We start from the raw sequence: 14252 nt of genomic DNA, 5'->3' as shown, positions 1-14252 counted from the left end.
ATACTGCATGGCTCCAGCCTGAGAGACACACGCACAACTCAGACTGAAAACACTCAAGAGATACACTGGGAATAACAGGTGAGAGCAACTCTTACACACTTTAAAACACACAATTGAGGAGATATTAACTGAATGATGTTTGATCTTTTTAAATTTGTAAAGTGTAACTGATCAATGATCTGGTCTGTTTTTCAGTGAGAAACTCAAACATGAAGGTATTCGTGGTGCTAGCAATTGCTGTCCTCTCTGGTAAGTAACATCTAATATCTAATTAATAATAATGGCTTCTGTCCTATTGTATATTATCTTTTCAGACCAGAAGCAACAGTTTACACATTGAAAATGTATGTAAAGTTAGGCCATGCCCACGAACAGTAAAAGGTAAATTAATTAGGACACTAATTAATCATCAATCAGTATCAATTAGTAAAATGAACATTCCCCCACCTTCAACAGGTTGCCATGCCAACCTATTCTACGCTGATGAGCCCAAGCCGCAGCTAGAGCAGCTGACAGATGCCTTCTGGGACTACGTCGCCAAGGCAACGGCGACTGCCGAGGACACCGTCCAGATGATCAGGAAGTCTCAGCTGGGACAGGAAGTCAAGTAAGTCATGTGATGTGTTGGTGTGTGACCAGTGATGTCATGTTTGGGACTATGTTGACTATGGAATCCCCAGCAGGTCGTGACGTTAGAATTATAAGGTTCTATCTCCATTTTTGTCAGAATTGAGTTTTTTACATAATCTGATCCATTAGGTGTTTATTAATGCCTGTGTGGTGTTATTTTTAAAATGTTGACATTTTTTGGTTAGTAATTTATAAAATACAAAGGTTCCATCTCACAGAACATAATGGAATGTAAAAACTTTGACGCTCAATATCTCTGAACTTCCCTAAACGGAGATAGAACCTTATCATTCTAAGCTCACGAGGTATAAAATAGTGACCTGACTTGACCTCTCCCTCCCTCCTCTCTCTCTCTCTCTCTCCCTCCCTCCTCTCTCTCTCTCTCTCTCCTTGCAGTCTCCGCATCACAGAGAGCGCCGACGCGGCCAGCTCCTACGCCGTCTCCCTGCAGCAGCAGCTCCCCCCTCTGGCCCAGGACCTGATGGTCAAGATCACCCAGGAGGCAGAGGTGCTGAAGGAGCGTCTGGGCCAGGACCTGCTCAGCGTCCGGGAGAAGATGGAGCCCTACGCGGAGGAGATGAAGGCCAAGGTCCAGCAGAGGGTGGAGCAGCTGAAACAGGAGCTGTCCCCCTTCGCCGAGTCCCTGGACTCGGAGGCCCTGAGAGCCACCTTGCTGCAGAAGAGCGAGGAGCTGAAGAGCAGCCTGGAGCAGAGCGTGAAGGAGCTGCAGTCCCAGCTGGGGCCCTACACGGACGAGCTGAAGCAGAAGGTGGACAAGCACCTGGCGGACTTCCAGAGTCGCGTGGTCCCTCTGGCCGAGAACGTCCAGACCCAGCTGACCCACAGAGCCCAGCTGGTGCAGCAGAGTCTGGCCCCCTACGCCGAGGACCTGAAGGACAAACTGGACCCCTACGCCCAGGACCTCCAGGCCCAGCTCACCGCCCTCTACCAGTCCTTCACCAAGACCAACTGAACAACGAACGGCATACATACTCCCTCCTTCTTCTCTCCGCTCCCACAAGGTCTTGACACGGTCACTCCGTCGCTGTGTTCTCTGAGAAGCTCTTATTGGACTCCTCTGAAACATCTCGAGTGATTTTTTGACATTGCCTAGATCTGTGCTGTAAAACATTATGAAATGAAACTGGGCATATGCCCAGAGTATTTATTATTTAGTGCAAGGTGAGATATGCCAAACCCAAACCTTTGTGCTGATAAAAACATGTATATATGTTGTGTCTGTCTTGTGCTGTTAAGTTTTAAGATGTAACCTTTGTAATTTCAGTAATTTATTACATCAATAAAGCATTTATAATTCTAAACACATACAAACATTGTTTGTGTATTCATTCATTCGAATGTGCATTGTTAACAATATGCTCCCTCGTAGTCAATAAGGGCCCTTCTTGTGGTTCGACTCCAATACCACATGCGATGTGGACACATGTAACCATATAAACAGGCTTTCCCACGATTTTTTCCAATCCATTATAAACCAATAAGCAGTCTCAACTTGCATGACAACCCTGAGTAACTCTCGGCATGATCTATCCGACTACAGGCCCATCCTATCCTACCTATTTATCTATAAGGGATGGTTAATGAGAGCATGAGTAAATATTATTGTAACGGATGTACACTATCTCTATCAGTGGTGAACTGGTTTAGTTTCTGCTTTAGAAACAACGCAGCTTTCCCCAGAGTCCTGACATGCCCTGTCACTGCTCAGGCCTGTATCATTTGTGTCAACAATAGGTGGTATCGTCTGATAATGTGCGTAACCTTCTAACATGTCATTACTTGACAGAACTACTGTCATTCACACAGTTACATTGGTAAGTTGCACTGATGATTGGCAATTGATGATTGATGGTGTCAGGGACTTGAGTAGGTGAAAGGTGCTGCAGTGTCTTTATTGTACATGTTTTTGTGAGGAAATTGTGAGGAAATTGTTTGGTTGTTGATTAAACTAAATCTAATTTGGTCCCAATAGCTAGCCGTACTTCTTCTATCAGGGCAACCGATACCAACCCTGTAATACTCATGCTACTGCTACTGCTACCAACCTCTTCCAGAAGGTATAGTTAAGAGTTAATAGATGTTTGTGCACTCCTCTCCCCCTCCCCTTTCCTGTGGCGAGGTGTGGATGTCCAACAGGCTCCATGGAGGTGTGTGCTACTCCTCCCCTTGACTTGAGTCACACACAACAATCCAGACACCTACGTCTTCGACCTCTTGCCAGCATCCAGCGTGGAGGGGCATAGTCCACTGACAACGCGACACACACACACACACACACACACACACATACACACACACGCACGCGCACACGCACACACACACACACACACACACACACACACACACACACACACACACACACACACACACACACACACGCACACACACACACACACACACACACACAAGCCTCTCAACTGTCCACAATACTGGGAAATTCACACAAATAACTTGAAAGCACAAAAAACAAACACACTGGGGGACAATCAATGTGAGAGGGACATGCAAGTTTGACCGGTGTCATTTCATTGGAAGCATGATATGACAGTATATCCTCTGTGAAAGAAACGCCACATAGCGGGTTGAAGTATTGATCGTGCAGATACAGAGAGGTGACAATCTCTTCTGTGCTCCCACAGGAGAGATGACAATAATGACTAACGCTAACCCTAACCCTACTCATTGGTAAACATGATGCTTTGGTCTACATGAATAGCAATCATAGCTAACCAGCTGCAGGTAGCTCAGTTAGCTAGCTCTGTGAAACGTGTACAGTATATCTACCATAAATGTCTTAACCCCCACACACATATGGCGCTTTTCCACTACCGACCCGAACCGGGCCGCATTTGTATCCGAGCCGTGCCGTGCCGTGCCGTACTTTCAGAAACAGGCGTTAAGTGCCTGTTACTTGCCGCTTTCAGTTCTAGTAGACTAGTTTAGATCTCGCAACCAGGGAAATGCCGACATGAAATGCCGACACGATTCTATTTTTATTTCTCCTGACACGTTGAGCACTGTGCTTTTTGTTGTTGGTGAACTACCGTAATAAGCCTAAAAAAGTTCAACTGTTCAAAAAGTGCAACGTCTCTGCTTTCAGAAACTGTTTGAATTTTTTAGATTGGGCATAATATAGTTCATGAATTACGGTAGTTTGAAGGAACGCTGTAGAATCCGCTGTAGACAGCTCCGGTTTCGGAGCAAGACGCGAATCTATCGGCATTAGTCAAATACATGCTCACATCAAGTCATCCGCTCACTGCTCTCCATCAAAAATGGCACATCCATCAATAATATTACACAATAACAACTGCTCTGATTAGATTGCTTAGATTGTTTAATACATCAACGGGGGGGAAAGCGAGATGAACTCGCGAGTATCATGTTTCCTCCATTGAACGGAAAGTCCTATCTAGGCTGACTGACGCGGGGCTCATACAATTTTTAACAAACAGATGTATCATTGCCTTGAGAATGACATGTTTGCGAGTGGTCACAGTGTACAGTAAGAGAAGGACCATGTTGCTTGAACACTGGGATGACGTACAAGCATGAGTCTTTTTGTTTTTACTGTAACTGAAAATGAAAATAGCAAATGACTGTATGTGTCTGTAAGTTATGTAAGCTTCTCTTTTGTTTTGCATTGTTTTTTTCTACTCATGTAAATGATTCATGAAACGACAGCTGTCAAACATTACTGTCCAACCTGTGATGTTTTATTTATAGATTTGGGGGGGGGGGGGGTATTTCATATTTTAATGTAAAACATTTGTCTGCTTAGAAAAGGAAAGAAAGGGAAAACAGCAGCATACAACAAAGAAACAATAAAAAATGTCATTATATGTTTTGGTGTTTATGTCATTGGAATGTACTGACATGAAGAGACATAGGCTACTGTGCAAAGAGTGTGTGTGTGTGTGTGTGTGTGTGTGTGTGTGTGTGTGTGTGTGTGTGTGTGTGTGTGTGCGCGTGTGCGTGTGTGTGTGTGTGTGTGTGTGTGTGTGTGTGCGTGCGTACGTGTGTGCGTGCGTACGTGTGTGCGTGCTTATATCATTTGTCTTTTGTTTGGAAGGTATTTACATGTAGACGTCAGCGATACACGTATTGATGGACATTCATGGGCATGGGCTTGCCCAGCAAAGTTAAGACATGATTGCAAACTAGCATTCAATTCAAGCCTCCCTTATACGTTCATTGTAGAAAAATAATTGTACCACCCGGCCTGATAGAAGCAATAAGAAAGACAGAAATGTTATGTGATTTCTATGGGCACTTGAAGGATTTATTTGGATAGTTTCTGTCTCTGCCCAGATGGACTGCAGTGGGCAGGACTGGGTCATGTAGGGATGGGGGGTAATGGTGGGTAGATATGGTGTCAGACAGTAAGGATGCTATTGGAGGTGGACAGTTTGAGGTCCTCCCGGGGGTTCTGCAGGGTATCTCGCGGGGCAGCATACTCGAGCACATTGGGCAGTCCGTGCACCACACAGCAGCTAACGGCACTGCGGAAGATCCCCATGTCATGGGCGTCATACCACTCATCTGTCTTCTCATCGTAGCACTCCGCATTGAAGGTGGTGGTGAAGCCATTGGAGCCGCCCACCACAAACAGAAGATCATCCACCACCTCGATGCCAAAGTTGCTCCGTGGGTTGAACATGGTGGGAACTGCGCGCCAGGTGTCGGTCTGGGGATTGTAGCACTCTGCGTTTTCCAGATGGTTGCCTCCATCAAAGCCGCCCACCTAAGAGAGGATAGGAGAAATGTGGGTCAATAACAGTATATCAGAACTTGAGCATAGATTTATTGTGTATTTTTATGTAGGTCTCACCGCATAGACCTGCTCCCCATAGGCGATGACCCCCACCCCACTGCGTCGGCTTCTCATGGGGGCGATCAGAGTCCATTGGTTGGTCTCAGGGTTGAAGCACTCTGCTGTGAACAGGCACTCATTCCCATTGAAACCACCACATATGTATACCTAGAGTTAAGGCAACTCGTAAATTCATCCATCCTGGCTTTTTAATAGATTCATTGTACAATAGTTATCAAGTTGTGTTCCAGGTACAGTTAGTCTTACCTATTCCTCTGTTCCACTTACCTTTCCAAAAAGTGTGGTGGCACTGGCATTACTTCTCTGCTCATGCATGGGTGAGATGAGTGTCCACTGGTTGGTCTCAGGCTCATAGCGCTCAGCAGTGTTGAGTCCCACATGGCCATCAAAGCCGCCCATGGCGTAGATGCAGCCACCCAGCACAGCCACACTGACGTTGCAGCGCTGTGAGTGCATGGGTGCCACTTGGTGCCAAGTGTGTGTGACTGGGTTGAACTTGCGCACACTGTTGAAGTAGTCAACCCCGTCAAAGCCTCCTCCCACGCAGTACACAAAGCCATTGAGGTAGGCTGCACCGTGGTAGGCCCGTGCGCTCTCCTCCTCTCGAGTCACATTGACCCATCGGTCAGCCCGTGCATCATACGCCTCAATGCCATTGGTCTGATTGGTGGGGCTGCCACCACTCCAACCACCGATGGCCAGTAAGATGGCATAGGGCAGGCGAGGGCGCGTCAGAGGGTTGCCGAAGTCAGAGCTGGAGGGCCCATTCATGTTCAGATCATACATGGCCTTCAGTGCGTTGATGATGATGGGCCTGCAGTCATCATTGGCTCTCACCAGTGGATTATTCTTCACATTGTTCATGAAGTAGTCTGCTGTCATCAAGGCCATGCGTACCTAAGCAAACAGACACAGACAGATATGGACACGGAATGCATTCGGCAGCCGATACACCTTTATGAAATGCATCAAACATTTACGTGTTACGTGTGTTGTCCGACTCTCAGTCTACCTTAGGCAACAGCACCGAGATCTGGGCTTTGCGGTCTTGAGGAGAATGGCCAATCCAGCGCAGGATGGCCTCAAACACGACATCTTCCTGCTTCACGTTCAGGTCGTCCTTCTCAATGATGTCACAAAACTGCCACAGCGAGAGTTCTAGGAACTCCTCGGAGCTACGCACCACCTCCTTAAAGTGATGCAGGATGAAGAGAGAGGACCTGCGCCTGAGCTCAGGGCAGGAGTAGAAGTCTGCAAACGTACAGATGCCAATGCAGTTCTCCGGGCACAGCTGGGCCTCTAGGTAGTCACTGCAGGCTCGCACAATGCCCATGACAGAGAACTGGTCTGCAGCCACCAGAAGCTGCTGCGCATTCTCGTCAGTGACAGGCACAGAGCGTGTGTAGGCATACTCAATAATGAGATGCATCATGTCCGGTGACACACCAGGAATGTCGTACACCCGCTTTTCTAAGTTGTTCCAGCCACTTGTGAAGAGAGCTCTGTGGGTCAGGGTTTAGAGAGGAGGGATATGATGGTCAGGACTCATCCATATACTGTACCAAAGTTTCTCAATACTCTTTTCAATATAGTACAGCAATATAATAAACACCCTCTGCAATTATATGACAATATAAAGAGGGGTACACAAATATTATGAATCAATAGTTGTATCTTTTATAGAATGTATCATTGCTGCCACAAAGAACAATGTGTAAGCTCTTGTAGGATCTGGCTATTTTCTTCTGATTATCCTTTGGATCCATGCCAAGTGAATCCCTGCCATCCATCATGGCTACCCCCCCAAGTTAAGACACTCACCGGAAATATGGACTGCAGCCGCAAAGGATATTCTTGTGTGCGTTGAAGTCGATGCCATTGACTTTAATCACCACGTCACAGAATTTTCCTTCCAGTCGTAGCTCATTAAATATTGTACAGGCCATGGAACTAGTTTTTCTCTCCATGTTGCATCTCTGAAATGTAGAGGTGGACCCCTCTTCCAGTTCATTCATTCTTGTGTTGAATATCTTTAATATCCACTTTTTGGGCAAGAGGTGGCACACTGCAACTATTCTTCTGAGCAATGTGAACCTTCATTCCCCTTACATGTGGTAACCATGTTCTAGAATTGTGCATTATTACATCACAGTGAGTGATACAAAATTAGAATGTCTCAGATACCATTTTCATAATAAGCTGACACCATCATAAAACAATATTAATGTTCTTCTTCTTCATCATCATCATCTCGTCTGCCCTGTATGAAATGACAGCATCATTTAAACCATATTGACTTTTGTTGTATATATTTTGCCATTATAACAACAACAAAATCGCATAAAGAATTAATTGTGTATCTGCTCCATCAGATGACAAATTAGGTAGGAACCTTTATTACTGCTTTTGTGGTACAGGGAAGATAATATTCAAACACATACATGTCCGTTGCATACCTGTCAACATTGGGATTTGAAAATAAGGGATATTTTCCCGAAAATAAGGGATATCCCCCGCCGTCCTCCTCCCTCCCCCCCCACAAACCATACCCCTTACATTTAGACACGGGTACACACAGTCAATCCTAAAATCACCACTAGACAACCATAGGATACCCCTTACATTTAGACAAGGGTACACACAGTCAATCCTAACATCACCACTAGACAACCATAGGATACCCCTTACATTTAGACAAGGGTACACACAGTCAATCCTAACATCACCACTAGACAACCATAGGAGACCCCTTACATTTAGACAAGGGTACACACAGTCAATCCTAAAATCACCACTAGACAACCATAGGATACCCCTTACATTTAGACAAGGGTACACACAGTCAATCCTAACATCACCACTAGACAACCATAGGAGACCCCTTACATTTAGACAAGGGTACACACAGTCAGTCCTGACATCACCACTAGACAACCATAGGATACCCCTTACATTTAGACAAGGGTACACACAGTCAGTCCTAACATCACCACTAGACAACCATAGGAGACCCCTTACATTTAGACAAGGGTACACACAGTCAGTCCTAACATCACCACTAGACAACCATAGGAGACCCCTTACATTTAGACAAGGGTACACACAGTCAGTCCTAACATCACCAATAGACAACCATAGGATACCTCTTACATTTAGACAAGGGGACACAGTCAATCAACCACCTGCTTCAGTGCAACAAGAATTGGGTTAACTAGTTCCTATGGCAAGACGGACACCTCAGGAGGGCAGGACCAGGGTGGGGAGGAGGACCAGGGTGGGGAGGACCAGGGTGGGGAGGGAGAGGGTGGGGAGGAGGACCAGGGTGGGGAGGGAGAGGGTGGGTGAGGACCAGGGTGGGGAGGACCAGGGTGGGGAGGAGGACCAGGGTGGGGAGGAGGACCAGGGTGGGTAGGGAGAGGGTGGGGAGGACCAGGGTGGGGAGGACCAGGGTGGGGAGGGAGAGGGTGGGTAGGGAGAGGGTGGGTGAGGACCAGGGTGGGGAGGAGGACCAGGGTGGGGAGGGAGTGAGTAAGTTTGTGGCCTTGCTTGCATGAACACTCGTATGTGAGTGCTTACTTGCTTACAGTGTGTGTGCGTGCATGTGCGTGCGAGGGGGAAAAGAGAGAAAGAGAGAGAAGGGGGGGGGGGGGGGGGGGGGGTCAGACTCATATACATCTGCAGAGTTGACCCAGAAATCAAATCAAATCAAATCAAATTTTATTTGTATAGCGCATTTCTTACAAGATGCAACTCAATGCGCTTCACACAATGAAAATGTTCAGTCAATCAGTCAATCAATCAATCAATACTGACAGAGCCGCGAGCAGGCAAAAGTAAAAAACCTGTATACTATGTAGCCAGGAAAAATTCCCTTGCAGCCCTCTACCAATAGAGCGACTACTAGCCAGTTTGCTTACCAGTACCCAGCGGTCCCCCAGGGGAGGCCAGGACCACCGGCACAAAGCAAGCAAGCAAGGGCAAAAACCTGTACACCATGTATCCAGGAAAAATTCCTTGCATATTATCGGCGTACACACTGTCCATAAATTTTGTGTTGTATTTGCATCGTTCTGCATCCAGTATGGTCACAGGTCCTGCCAAAAGAGAAACTTAAGCACAGTTATGATGCAACAACACAATAGAGACAGTAAAGATGACAGCAATACAAACTGATGGTGGTCCTGGTACACTCTTGTACCGGTTCCAGTACTGCTCTAGGTGCTATTTGGAGCTGACAGTGCCTCATCAGCACCCGGGTCCATTTTCCTGTCAATACAAATCTCAAAAAAACACGAGTATGGTGTAATGGCCTAGTGATCCTAGTTCTATAATGTCCAATGTCTCCCTTAGTATCAAAAGGCGACATTGAATAAGTAGGTTTTGAGGTCACGCTTAAAAATTTCCTGAGTTTTAGACAACCTCAGGCCCTCAGGTAGGGTGTTCCACAATCTAGGAGCATATATGCTAAAAGCTGATCCTCCAAATCTCTTTGTCCTAGCCTCTGGCACTATTAAAAGTTCCGTGCCACTAGACCGTAAGGGTCTAGCTGGTGTGTATCTTATGAGCATGTCCACCATGTAATTGGGTGCATCACAGTGAAGTGATTTATAAACTAGTAAAAGGATCTTAAAGTCTATTCTATGACTGACAGGGAGCCAGTGTAGTGATCTCAAGACAGGTGTGATGTGCGCTCTCCGTTTGGTCCTAGTAAGGACACGAGCAGCAGCATTTTGAACCATTTGTAGTCTATTTATCATTTTTTTGGGGAGACCTGTCAGGAGAGCATTACAGTAATCTAGCCTACTAGTAACAAACGCATGCATTAATTTTTCAGTGTCTGCCTGGGAGAGAAATGATTGTACCTTAGTGATGTTTCTTAGATGGTAGAAGGATGTTTTAATAGTGTTATTTATATGAGTTTCAAAATTTAGATCTGGGTCAATTATGACACCAAGATTCCTGGCCTGACACTTAGTGTTAAGAGCTAGTGTTTTCAAGTGTGCAGATAATTTCTCTCTCCCAGTTTTCTCGCCAATGATCAATACCTCTGTTTTTTCTTGATTGAGTTGGAGAAAGTTTTGTGTCATCCAAATATTAATATCGGCAATACAGTCTATATAGAAGACATCTGAAGAGTCTGTGTGTGTGTGTGTGTGTGTGTGTGAGTGTGTGTGTGTGTGTGTGTGTGTGTGTGTGTGTGTGTGTGTGTGTGTGTAGGCAGCTCGGCCCTGGACCTGTTTGAGTGTTACGACAGGGTATGGGTGGGGTGTCTTGAAAAGTATTAAAAGTTGATAAATACATTTTGGGAAAATCAAGACCCTTAATAAGTATTAAAAAGTCTTATCACGATTTTATGAGGTCTTGAATTTGGTAGGTATTTTTCTGAATTAGACTAGACCTAAAAACTTTTAGTAAAAGTTTGTAGTAGTAAAAGTGAATTTATTAGTTTTTATTAAAAAACTAAGATGAACCGGAAATTCTGTTGTATGATAGTGGTCTAGTCTATTGCAAACTAAAACTGTTAAGTTAAAGGTGTCACTGATGTAAACGGTTACAGCTCGAAGTGGCGGTGAGGTCTGGAAAAATATTGACAAGGTCTTAGAAAGGTATTGAAATTAACCTCCAGATTCCTGTATATACCCTGAGTGGGTAACATAGACACGGCTGTTCTAGTGTCAACTGTCACTTAGATCCAACTGTCACTTTCAAATTAGCCTCCAGATTCCTGTATGTACCCTGTGACGCCCCGCTGCAGCCACGGCTCCGTGGAGGCCGACGGGCTCGTCTACGTCTGCGGAGGGTCGCTAGGCGACAACGTCTCCGGGAGGGTTCCTCAGCAGCTGTGAGGTCTACGACCCCGGCACTGAACAGTGAGACACACACATGTACACACACGTACACATAGACACACGTACACACACACACACACACACACACGTGTACTCATAGACACACAAGTACACACACACACACACACACACACATAGTACTCCACGGTGTTCAGCCCCCCTACACACACATACACACACACACACACACACACACACACACACACACACACACAGACTCTTCAGATGTCTTCTGGGTCAGCTCTGCAGACGTAGATGAGTCTGACCCCCCCCCTCTCTCCCTCCCCCCCCCCCCCTCTCTCTGCAGATGGAGAGAGCTGTGTGGGATGAGGGAAGCCAGGAAGAACCACGGCCTGGTGTTTGTCAACAACAGGATCTATGCTGTGGGCGGGCAGAGCGGACTGGGTACTGTACTGTGTGTGTGTGTGTGTGTGTGTGTGTGTGTGTAATTTCGCATAATGTATTTCAATGTAGCTAAAGGACAGTGTGTGTGTGTGTGTGTGTGTGTGTGTGTGTGTGTGTGTGTGTGTGTGTGTGTGTGTGTGTGTTCCAGGTGGGTGACCTACAGTAAAGTGAGAGCGTTTCCTGTCACCAGTTGTCTGATCTGTCTGGTGGACACCTGCGGAGCCAACGAACAGGAGATAGATCTGGATCTATCTAGTATCTATTACTACGATTATTTCAACTATCCCCCACCCGTCTCCCCTTCATAATAGTACCAGCATGGGTGCCCTGAGGGCTGTTTGTTCACATGCACTATCACGTGCACTATCACTCACTAGGGGCCAGGAGGCATTGTTAGTCTTTAATCAGAAGATCCCCATCCCAAAACAGGAGAGTCGTAGAGTAACAAATGCCCCATTAACTCTCTATGGGGGAGACATCATAGGCTGTTGAATTGAATGAGCTGGTGGGGTTAGAAGGGGGCAGCTTTGGGGGATGGGGGGGGATGTGGGGGGCGAAGACACTTGAGTCTCTTTGAACAAACTGTTTTTGTCTGAGTAAACTCCGTTTTCTTGCTTAAACGTTCAGGTGTATGTACATGAACAAGAACAAGTAAATCCAACAGCAGCCGCGGCGGAGTTGACGCCGCTGCCACCTGGTGGTGAAACTGTGGTACAGCAGGTGTTTGGGAGGGATTCGCTCTTGCTGCTTGTCTCTGTTCACACAGGGCGGTGGATCACAATACTGTACATTCCAATGTGTTCTTAGAGATATAAATGAAATCTGAGAGGGATTTCTAGTAAATATGTAATGTAAATCATCTGTGTAAAGAAAATTGCCCAATTTGCATCATGTTGTATTCTGTAAACATCTATTTGATTTGTGGAAAAATTAAAAATCTAAAGCTATGTTGAAACCCTGTTCTTAAGGTTGAAAAAACTCCATTCATTGAAATTACAGTATATAAACATACACTATATGTACCGTAAAAAAAATAAAAAATAAGTGCATTTGCTTCTATTACTTCTCCAATGAAGGAGTATGAGTATTTTCTAATTTACTTTGCATGCAGCGCCCCCTAGTGTTACAAATCAAAACAAATCACATTATAACATCACAATCACATTTTCAAATCAAAGTGTATTCATCACAGCATACAGTGGGTGTACACAGTGCAATTAAATTATTACACTACTTGAAAGTGCACAAATCAAAGAAGTAAGAATAAAAATACAATAACAACACAGCAAGGCAATAAATAAATATGGCAATACGTGTAAATAAATCAGTATGTGTACATAAGGCAATACGTGTAAAGATAAAGTGATCAAATATAATGACCCTGTCTTCTAAATTACGGCCAAACATTTACTGAGGTTCCCTATACAACACAGATCTAGGACCAAGTTATTCTATCCTAATCCTATAATTTCAACCATGAGGAAGAAAAAACAATGAGCTAAACTGAACTCCCTTACCCCATCTGACCTCTGACCTCCACAGGCTAGGCCAGGATGCTGGGCCAGAGGTATGGGCAGAGATCTGTGCCACTAGAAACTGAATTTGAATTACTGACATTTGAATTTGAATTGCTCAATTTGAATACTTTAATTTAAAAAATGTATTCACATAATTTGAATTTGTATTGTTTAACTTGAATAACTGAATTGAAAAACTGAATCAAGTTAAACAATACAAATTCAAATTATGTAATTCAAATTCATTTTTTAAATTAAAGTATTCAAATTGAGCAATTCAAATTCAAATGTCAGTAATTCAGATCTCTGCCCATACAGAGGCCTCTGGTTCATCCACCTTCAGGGTGGAACTGGAAGGTGCCATCTCTGTTAGAAGACTACAAAGAAGACGATGATGATGATGATGATGATGATGATGGTGTTTTGTTTGTGTGGTGTCCTACACAAGGACCTCAGTGAATGTAACGACCTGTACATTGAACAGACACTTCAGAAACCAGTTCTTTATCGGTTACCAAGAGTTATTACTGTAAAGAGATGGAGAGGTTGTTGTGTGTGGCGCCTGCCTTGCTCCTCTCCTCTCCTGTGAACAGAAGGCCATCTCTAAACATGGAGTTGCTCTGTCCCTTTCGGTCCCAGTGTACAGTAGGTAATGTTACAACCAGGTTCTGATGCAAAGCGGTCAATGCAAGACCAACCAAGACCAATGTATATGTTTCGGTACATGTGGGAATACGGTACATGTGGGAAAACTAGGGTTAGGGTTAGGTGCTAGGGTGCTACGGTTAGGGTTAGGGTTGGGGTTAGGGGTAGGGTTAGGGTTAGACATGCCAGCATGTACCAAGTCGACGTAGCACCTAACCCTAACCCTAGTTTTCCCACATGTACCGTATTCCCACATGTACCGTAACAGATACACAGGTACATATCATTGTGGCTGTCTGTATGTGCATGCATTACGACTGCAATTGCTTTAGTATTTTACAGTAAACATCT

At 45.1% G+C, this 14252-nt stretch overlaps 3 protein-coding genes across 3 annotated transcripts in view; 2 read left to right on the top strand and 1 right to left on the bottom strand.

The window, feature by feature from the left end:
- On the top strand, positions 1-1950 carry LOC308166401 (uncharacterized protein). The gene is made up of 4 exons (XM_080540694.1): positions 1-78; positions 196-249; positions 457-607; positions 1027-1950. The coding sequence occupies exons 2-4, from the start codon at positions 210-212 to the stop codon at positions 1601-1603; spliced, it is 768 nt and encodes a 255-aa protein (XP_080396820.1). The 5' UTR covers positions 1-78; positions 196-209; the 3' UTR covers positions 1604-1950.
- Positions 1951-5026: 3076 nt separating this feature from the next.
- LOC308166236 (kelch-like protein 10) lies at positions 5027-7452 on the bottom strand (the record flags this gene model as incomplete). Its single annotated transcript, XM_080540501.1, has 5 exons — positions 5027-5395; positions 5483-5632; positions 5753-6382; positions 6498-6987; positions 7307-7452. 5 exons carry the CDS (start codon positions 7450-7452, stop codon positions 5027-5029), a joined length of 1785 nt encoding a protein of 594 aa, XP_080396627.1.
- Positions 7453-11214: 3762 nt separating this feature from the next.
- Positions 11215-14252, top strand: part of LOC308166235 (meprin A subunit beta-like) — a gene marked incomplete at both ends in the record, with an annotated part of 22277 nt that continues 19239 nt past the window's right edge. The window contains 2 exons of the mRNA XM_080540500.1: positions 11215-11327; positions 11642-11744. Coding sequence (XP_080396626.1) covers positions 11215-11327; positions 11642-11744 — 216 coding nt within the window. The remainder of the gene's footprint in view (positions 11328-11641; positions 11745-14252) is intronic.

The sequence above is a fragment of the Nansenia antarctica genome (genome assembly GCF_963989245.1).
Source record: "Nansenia antarctica genome assembly, chromosome: 10".
NCBI lineage: Eukaryota > Metazoa > Chordata > Actinopteri > Argentiniformes > Microstomatidae > Nansenia > Nansenia antarctica.
This window is presented reverse-complemented; position numbering and strand designations above follow the sequence as displayed.